Here is an 8982-nt window from a genome sequence, read left to right on the forward strand (position 1 = left end):
AGAATCTAACCTATCCTTTGAACTCTATTTGACCTCTTCCTCGCTTGTTTCAGGAAACTTCCACCTTCTGCTGATTTCATCATCAAGTGAATTCCAGTATTAAACAACATCAGTTGTGAAATCAAAGTGTGACTGTAACCTGAACTGTTTTAACGGATTTAGTAAATGATTTAAAACTTCCTCCCAGTAACTCACAGCTGTTATAAAAACAAAGAAGGTAAAGCAACCCTACAGCAGAGTCAAACATGGCGAGTGTTACTGTGACATCCTGTTGGAAGAGTCTTCTGCTGGTGGCACTTATGGGTGAGAACATTTCATTTGTCTTCACTGTTATTACTCTATTATTATTCTTTTAAATGCTGACTCCTCAGCCCTTCCCAGGAAGGTGGCACGGATGCCCCTCCGGTGGTCCTCCTTGGGCTCTCATACTCTGGGGCCTCTGGATGTCTGGAGCCTGGATCTCCTCCATGCCTGCTTCATGCCCTGGGGGACGGGGCTATGGGCCTCCACACCCTCTAGCAGACCGTTACATGGGGAAACCTTTTGTATACAAGCGCGTTGATCCACACAGGTGTACACACGGGTGTTCACTGTTCGTAGACAAACTACACCTTTCGTAGCTGCTACTTCAAAGCACATTGTGCGCTGTCTGTCCTGTGTGCTGCACAACAACTTTCAATATTTAGTATTTACTGCTGTTCACACTTAGCTAGATTAACGTGATGGTGTTGTGTTTAGTATGTTGCTTTGGTTTTTTTTTTTGCTTGTCTTCTCCTTTTTCTCTCAACAGGTGATCCAGGAGATTTTTTTTTTTTCTCTCTCTTTGTCTTTGTAAGTGCCCTTTCTCACTGTCCCTTTTCCCTTCTGTTTTTCTTTTCCTTCCTCTCTTTCTTTCTCCCTTTCCTATCCCCCAGTCATGTCTGTCCCATCTGTAAAAACTGAAAATAAAATAAATAAAAATAACTAAGTTTGATCAAATGGACCAATACGGCAATGCCATGATGATCCATTTGGCAAAATAAATCCATTTGGTATCCTTGTTGGTCTTCAGACAACAATTCTGACGGCTAAAGAACCAAATGGGACAGACAAAAAAAATAAAAAATAAAAAATAAATAAATAAAAAAAAATAAATAAATGCTGACTATGAACATGAATACAACAGCTAATAAGAGGCTCAAGAATGCAGGTCTCTGTGCTTTGATTCATGTTTTATTTTAGCAGACGTTTATCACATTTGTCCCTACATAATGTCTTCTAAGTGTAAAGTTTTTGCCTCGTGATTTAAGAATACATGGAATTAATTAACTGAACAAGGATTGAAAAGTAGCTCTTTCTTCATATTATGTGATCCTGTTTTTGAGGTTGTTGTGCCCAAACTGTGGAACAGCCTTCCTCAGTCACTCAGGTCGGCTGACTACATTAATTTAAGCGACTGCTGAAAGACAGTTGCTTCTTTAACTTTTGTTTTCTTAAATGTAAATTATAATTATTATTTGTCTGTTAACAAATCTGTGGAAGCAGGAGAACTTTTCTTTTCAAATGTGCTCTGAGAAAAGATGTTTGAATGCTGTCTTTCCTTCTACCACGTACATGTAGGTTAAGAACTACACTTGACAGCTTTGAGTACCTGCTGATACTAATATAAGTCTTACATCATCTTTTTCTCACACTCAAGTTTGGACACACGTTTGATCTCCTGTTATTGGATACTTATGCAGAGAGGTATCCATTATGGAGTAATGGATTATACATGATTAAATTCTCAGATTGAGTCAATCAGTGATTCTAACCAGTATTGTACCAGTATTGACACAGAGTGGCTTTTACTGGTATGTGTTGCAGCCATCCTGACTACTCTCTCTCTCAGGTGTACCAGGTTTGGGGACCAAGGTGCAGATTTCTTGGATTGGCAGGGTGACAGCCGGTTCCCCCACTACTTTCACATGCTCATCTAATTGTTTTCCAAACTGCATCTACACCTGGTCCTTTAAGGCCAGCACAGTCAATGGGAGCACGTTAACTTGGACACCAGATGGACTGGATGATACAGTGAAACTGCAATGCACTGTCTTCAATCCACAAACAGGAGTCTACACAAGTACTGACACCATTGTAGAAATTACAAGTGAGTACAAGTCAAGTTAAATGTCACATTAAATAGTGGAAAGTAACAAAGGTACCTTTTATTCTGTACTTCTAAAATGTACTGGGTATGGGTAAAAGAGTTTTGAAGAACAGAGATTTAGTTAATGAAATGAAACTGAAATTCTTAAACCATGTGCATGTCTGCTCAGTAGCTTCACAGCCCTTTTTAAATAATTAGCTGAGAGGCGACAGGCATGCTTCCTCCATCCTGTTGGGATTCGCCTCTCACATGCTGTCTGTCTCCTACATAACACCAGAGAAAGACCAAGCAGCCAGAGTCAGAGGAATAATCACAGCATTAGTAATTAAATTTATTTGAAGTAAATTTACCCTCAGATTTCCATAATATGCTGTTTAGATTTTGACCATTTATAGTCACATTTAAAGCAATTTCTTTGCCTTGACGACAGGAACGAGGTGTGTATGAGTTACACATAATTAGGACACATTACACGGACAAAACTACTTTGCTACCTACACATTACACCTACCCTGTCATGAGGCCCTGGGCATGCAGTTTTTCAGCTGATGCTAATGCCAAAGGAGGTTTAAAACTCTGCAGTTATTGAGTCAGGTGGGAATATCTAAGAGGAAGGAAATTTCACAAATTGATTTTTAGCAATGGTGGCATCTTATTACACTATCTCATTCAAATTCAGTGATGTTTATAGAACAACACATTCTTTCACAAATATTTGAAAAGGCAGACTGCATGGCTAGGTGCTTGACTTTACACACCTGGGTCAAATGGACTGAAAACCTGAACTCAAAGACTTAACACTACTGTCCATATTTCTATTCTCACTTTATGAGTTAAAAACGTTTTTTTCTTTTTTACAGATCAAATGTCTGTACAGGTCAGTCCGCTGAACACTGTCCCATCTCTCAACCAGTCACTAAATCTCATCTGCAGTGATGCCAGATTTGGTGATCCACAAGGTCTATCAGACCTGGTCTGGTATAAAGATGGACAAGAGGTGACCCTGCGTGAAAATATGTGGCTTCAGCAAAACAACCTCACACTTCACTTTGACTCACTGCTGCCCTCTGATGCTGGTTTCTACCAGTGTCAAACTTATCTGCCTACATCACAGACAAGAGTTGTCAGCCTGGGCTATCTGCTCAGCTGTAAGTACAAGGATACAGAGAGACTGAACCACAACAAGAAAGGCTGTATTTTATCATAACTGCAACAAGCCTTCTAATCTTTTGCAGATGATCAGTGGAACGTCAGCATTAGTGGACCTGACACTGTGTTTCCTGGTCAGTTAAGTGAGTTCACCTGCCTGACTAGCTGCACCTTAAATGTGGAATGCACCGTCACGTGGGAGTTCAGGGGAGGTTTCCCTGTTGGAACCTACTTTTCCATCAACAAAAATGTGGTCAAGTGGACTCCTTCACTACCTGGGACTTTTCAGAACTTCACCTGCGTTGCAAAGAATAAAGCTGCTGGACGTTCTGCTGAGGCCACCAAGATGGTAGAAGTTAAAGGTACACACACCTCTTTAGAGCTTGCTTGTTGCTACTCTTACTGCTAAATCAGTTTCAGTTATTTTCTTTTTCTCCAAACAGATATCCCAATCTCTGGATCAGAGGCGATGCAGCTCAGTGGACTATTTGCAGGAATCCTCAGTCTGGGACTGTGGGTCCTCTAGGGTTGGGCTCTAAGAACAGTTTACTTATTTTCATTTTAAGGAGACTGTTCACCCCAGTATCAACTTTATGCCCAAATAAATAGATAACTACACCATGGATTATCACAGCCCAATTACAACATAATAATGAAATGAAGCCGATATCTGCAAAAGTAACTCAGACCTACAGCCAGAGGAAAATTACGTAAGTTTGATTTTGGGGTGAACTGTCACTTTAAGTATAGGTGGGTATATTTTCTCTGCTGTTTATTTCTGGAGCAGCTTTTTATTTTTTTATTTTGTATTATTATTCCTGCAAAACACTGCAAAAGAAAAGTATGCAATGTCAAATGTTAGGAAAGGAGGAGCAGTCATTTTTCATTATATATTATTGTAAAACATATGAACACATAAATGAAAAATAAATTGTGTGTTTTATGTCGCAATCAGACTTGATTCATATTTGACAATTAAATTTGATACATTATTTACTTAGTGCTAATTTATAGTGTATGTTTTAAATATGACCACAAGGTGTCACTAAAAACACAGAAGTCCTGGCTTTCAAGGACAGTGGAACGTATCCAGTTAATTATTTCTATGAATGATATTGCAATAATTATTCTGATTGTTGGGATTTCAATGACAAACGTAAAGATTAATTTATAATTCTGTCAATGCATTTGTAACTCAGTTAAAAGAGATTTTTGAGACGTCAGCCTGATAAAGAAATTGTGTCACCTCCACGCTGTGCCCCTGTGCTCAGTGATTCACCAATCTGTCTCCTGTTCTTTTCAAACTGAAAAATTAATACAGAGAAGATAACCACACAGAGCAAACTGGGGAACACTGAGGTTTTTCATGTGTTTTGTGTCTACCTGTGTTGTTTTCCTTTCCTCTTTTGTGATATTTCAGTTGGTTTATTAGATGTAACTAAAACTAAAACTTTTGCTTTCATTTTGTTGTAAAAGAAACCGAGTTGTGCATCCTGACCTCATCCTAGTTTCAGCCAACTGCTTGTTTAAACTGTGCAGTCTCCATATCTGATCTGTTTATTGTAAACTAGAAAATGTTTGGTGTCTTGTGATATGTCTATGACGTGTTCTCTCTTTAAAATTAAAGAAATATTTTTTGTCCAAATTCCATTCCCTGGGATTGTGTTTTATAAGACTTATATGTCTCACATAAATAACTTATGACATTGGTGCCTTTCACAGTTTTCTTCAACACGTCGTTTCTCGAGTAGTAAATTATTATATTTAGAAGTATTTTTGTAATTATGTCATTAGAAAAATGGAAAGAGGCCAGTTTTATGTGTAAATCAGATTTTGAGTCACATAGATCTTTTGAGAAATAATACAAGACAATGTAAACATTAATATTCCAAATGCTTTTTCATATTGGAAGACACTCCATTATTTTTAATAATTTCATACTGTGAACAATCTATCTCATGTTTAACATCTAGTTGGTTTCCACTACACACAGGGCCTCCAGGATAAAAAAAAGAAAAAAAAATCTGGCAAATCAAAAATGTGGCACTGCTGTGACAAATCCTCTGTTAAGAGATTTTTACATTTACTTACTTTGATAACCTTTATTTTGCTTAAGTATAATTTCTTGTGTGAACATGATGTGCCTGCAACCTACAGATTAAGGAACAGAAGCATGCGTGAGGAAGTTACAAAGTCACACACGCTCAGGCAGAGACAGTTCCAACCTGAAGCTGATATGACAAAAGATACTAGTTCCTCTTGTCTTTTGGATAACGGCCACTCATGCGATAACCATATCTAGAGATGTTTTTCTATTACATATGCTCCACCTAGGATGCTGTGTAATCTATTCTCTGCTATAAAATAAAGAACGGACTGAGGCTCTGCGCGACTTGCCTGTGTCTTGCCACGCAGTAAGCCTCGCCCATGTACATGCCATAACTTGAGTTTGTGTTTCTTGCTTCTCTAAGGTTTTTTCCTTTGACATCCTCATAAACAACGGAGCAGCTTCAAGTATCTTCTTCCATTTTAGTTTTGTGCATATTTTACTGTTTGTGTGCTGAAAGGAGGTGCTGTGCTCCCGGTAATATCAGAGGCTAACAAATGAATGTAGGTAGTACAGCTACTTTAATTAACTTCAGTTTAGTTACATTTATATATTACAACGCTGGTACAACGTTACAATGATAAAGGCCAAACACTAAAACTTTTACAGTGTGTTTATTAATATGATTATGCTGCAGTGCTCAAAGGGTCCATTACATGTTTGCAATCACCTGGATCGTCGTCCTCATTAAAATCACTGTGGATTAAAGATACAACTGGGCTCTTTACCTTCCTCTAAGTTTCCTGCAAGCCTGGAAGCATGACTGTAAACAAATATTGAATCTGACCAGGTGTGCCACCATATGGTTCATGATCTATGACCTGCTCACACTGAAGTTTTGTTATCTTGAGATCATGTCAGGCCTCTATCAGACATGTCTGTTTCTTGTCCTTCCAGCTCCCTGCAAAGAAAGAAGGATGACACCACCTGTTTATGGGAAAAGTGATTTGTCATAATATGGGTGCTGTAAAAAAATCATCATATGAGGGCATCATCCAGAAGCATTTCTTCTTCTTTATTAATATTTTTTATTTCTAATTTCTACTTTATTATTGTTGTTTTTGTTGTTCTCATGTACGAGATCTGAAGTGTACTTTGTTTTTCAAAAGTATCATATGACTCATTTGTTTTTAAAAGTGCGACAGAACTTTGCAAATGATTAATTCAAATCATATTACAGCAGATATTTGAATAGACCACGTGGTCACATGATAATAGTGGTATAAAAATATTGATGTACATGTCTGACGGGTAGTTTTATAATTTATTCAAACCAAATGGCGAAACATGATCCCTAGTCCCTACCTTAGATTTTAATTCCTTTACATTTGATTAACTAGCCAGCTATTGGCTACTGTTCAGATTTTTAGAAATCTACTAATTAAAATGTATTTAATGAATAATTCATGTCAAAAATGTGTAGGTTAACCCACAAGGTATTACATACACTGGTTGATTTTAGACTCACATTGTCACCCTTAGCATTAAAATTATGTATACAAAAAACATAACCAACTCCATGATGCAGCTATAATACAATATTGGTTTGTAAAGACAGAACTAAAAAAAAACCACACAAAGTTCATCTAATGTCTTTTTTTTTCCCTTTGTAGGACTGTGACTAGTGATCAGTAATAGAGAACTAAAGAGTTAAGTTTATTTCCACAGTGCCACTCACACTCACCTTTAAGAACTACAAATGACCTGGACATCAATCACATCTTCTGTTTGGCAAATGTATACGACACAGGTTTGCTCAGGTCCTGAACTTCGCCCAACCACAGCTCAAACAATGCACCTGCTGTTTATTCAGTGCTATTGAGCACAGAGTAAACAGATAAAACAACTGGCTGTCTGAATTGATAAAATAACAGTACAATACGGTATTGTAGTCTAACACATAACAGTGTACATCTTTTTCTGTGTCTCCTAATTGTTAACTTATTGACTGTAATGGGTCACTGCATCACAAGTTGCAGCATTTAATCCATAAAGCAGTACAAAATGCATGCTGCGGTTTTTTGATCAACCATGAAAGGCTTCTGACAAGGTATGGCTAGAAATCTTGACGTAAGCACACTGAAATAAAAAGACTAGCAAAGTAGTGAGTCAGGTGTGCACACTGAAACCAGGAAAGAAGAGAAACTCATAGTCTAAGCGTAACTTGATATTTAAGCATAGGTGCATATAGGAGTAGACAGTAATGAGAAGGAACAGCTTCAATTTTGTAAAGAAAGAAAGAAAAAGAAAACAACTACCATGATCTATTGTCCATTCATGCCCACAATTTGTCATTTTGCTGATTGGCCATTATCAGACCTTCACCTGGAATGGAAAATTAAAAATTTCATCACCTTTCTAAAAATATTGACAAGCAGGAACCCCAGATGACCAAGAACGACCTTGGTTGTTGCCATATGCCAGTGTATAGGGAACTGGACAACTACAACAGTGGAGAAGTCACTGGAAGAAAATGGAGAAGAAAAGTGAAGGAATTTTACTAGTTGTCGTCCTGGCTTTAAGATAAGATAAGCCCTATTATACTGATGAATCTGTAATCATGACTCAATCATGTTGAATAAAATTAAAAATTCCTCTGGCTCTATCTTCTGTTTGGAGGCAAGATGGCGCCTGTGTTTGGCTTCGCTGCTTGTGCCACTAGTACAGCTCACTGGTATAGTTTTATACTGGCCACTATTGTCACTTGCAATATTATTTTTACCGTCCTGTGTTTTGATTTTGTCTCTGCCACCAATACTTATGATCGGGGCATGCTGTTGTATATCAAAGATTCAATGGCGAGCTACTTTGACAGCTGGGACAGTTACAGGAAATTTTTCCCTCCACCCTTTGTGTGTTCCTCACCTGAGTGCATGTTACCGTACATATCGGTGGGATTTAACACGAAGAAAAGAAGAAGTAGGGGAACCAGGGCCGGTGTCCAGGTGCGACTGAGATGGTACCGAAGATTAGCTTCTTGGATGTGGGAAGAATCCCGGTGCCTACGACCAATTCATCTACTGTCACCTGGTGCCGATGCTACACTTCAGTTCCCAGCTCGGAATCCATGGTCTGATGGCCCCATGTTCACTTGGCGTCCCTCGTTCGACCGCCGTTTTGATGGCAGAGGTGATGTACCACTATGGATATTAGCTTCAGCTAGTCCTGAAGTCCCCGCCCGGCGTAACAGATGTAGAGGTGCGCACAGGTGTTTAATTCGAGTGCCACTGCAGTCAGCTGTTGAGTGCACCAACCAAACGTCTTCAATCAGGTTTGCCCTGCTCAACACCCGCTCAATCACAAACAAATCGTTTATTTTAAACGATCTTTTTATAAAGGATTCTCTCAACTTCATGTGTTTAACTGAGACGTGGCAATAAAACATGGATTATATACATCTGAAGGAAATTTGTTCGACTGGCTGCTCCGTCATCGGAACTCCACGTCTTTCGGGACGTGGCGGAGGTCTCGCTGTTGTGCACCAGGACAGATTTACATGCAGACTGATGAACTCGGATTCTTTTACCTCATTTGAACTTCAGATGATCAAGGTTGGCTCTTTGCACACCTTTTATTGTATTTTAACCTACCGACCTCC

At 38.6% G+C, this 8982-nt stretch overlaps 1 protein-coding gene and 1 long non-coding RNA gene across 2 annotated transcripts; one reads left to right on the forward strand and one right to left on the reverse strand.

Annotated features, from left to right (window-relative positions):
• Nucleotides 1-143: 143 nt before the first annotated feature.
• Nucleotides 144-4927, forward strand: LOC109194359 (carcinoembryonic antigen-related cell adhesion molecule 20). The gene is made up of 5 exons (XM_019355190.2): nucleotides 144-303; nucleotides 1871-2128; nucleotides 2989-3276; nucleotides 3364-3639; nucleotides 3721-4927. The coding sequence occupies exons 1-5, from the start codon at nucleotides 246-248 to the stop codon at nucleotides 3801-3803; spliced, it is 963 nt and encodes a 320-aa protein (XP_019210735.1). The 5' UTR covers nucleotides 144-245; the 3' UTR covers nucleotides 3804-4927.
• Nucleotides 4928-7019: 2092 nt separating this feature from the next.
• LOC112848220 (uncharacterized) lies at nucleotides 7020-8640 on the reverse strand. The gene is made up of 3 exons (XR_003222230.1): nucleotides 8250-8640; nucleotides 7739-7847; nucleotides 7020-7463 (listed from the first exon to the last, which is right to left on the reverse strand). It is a non-coding gene; the product is annotated as an uncharacterized LOC112848220 (long non-coding RNA).
• Between the last annotated feature and the right edge of the window lie 342 nt (nucleotides 8641-8982).

Source organism: Oreochromis niloticus, linkage group LG11 (assembly GCF_001858045.2).
Source record: "Oreochromis niloticus isolate F11D_XX linkage group LG11, O_niloticus_UMD_NMBU, whole genome shotgun sequence".
In the NCBI taxonomy this organism is placed as follows: domain Eukaryota; kingdom Metazoa; phylum Chordata; class Actinopteri; order Cichliformes; family Cichlidae; genus Oreochromis; species Oreochromis niloticus.

Bases quoted from the DNA above. Each gene is read 5' to 3' on its own strand.
- LOC109194359 (XM_019355190.2), top strand. From the start codon at position 246: ATGGCGAGTGTTACTGTGACATCCTGTTGGAAGAGTCTTCTGCTGGTG. The intron at 2,129-2,988 runs GTGAGTACAAGT...TCTTTTTTACAG, and splicing joins CACCATTGTAGAAATTACAA to ATCAAATGTCTGTACAGGTC. The intron at 3,277-3,363 runs GTAAGTACAAGG...AATCTTTTGCAG, and splicing joins CCTGGGCTATCTGCTCAGCT to ATGATCAGTGGAACGTCAGC.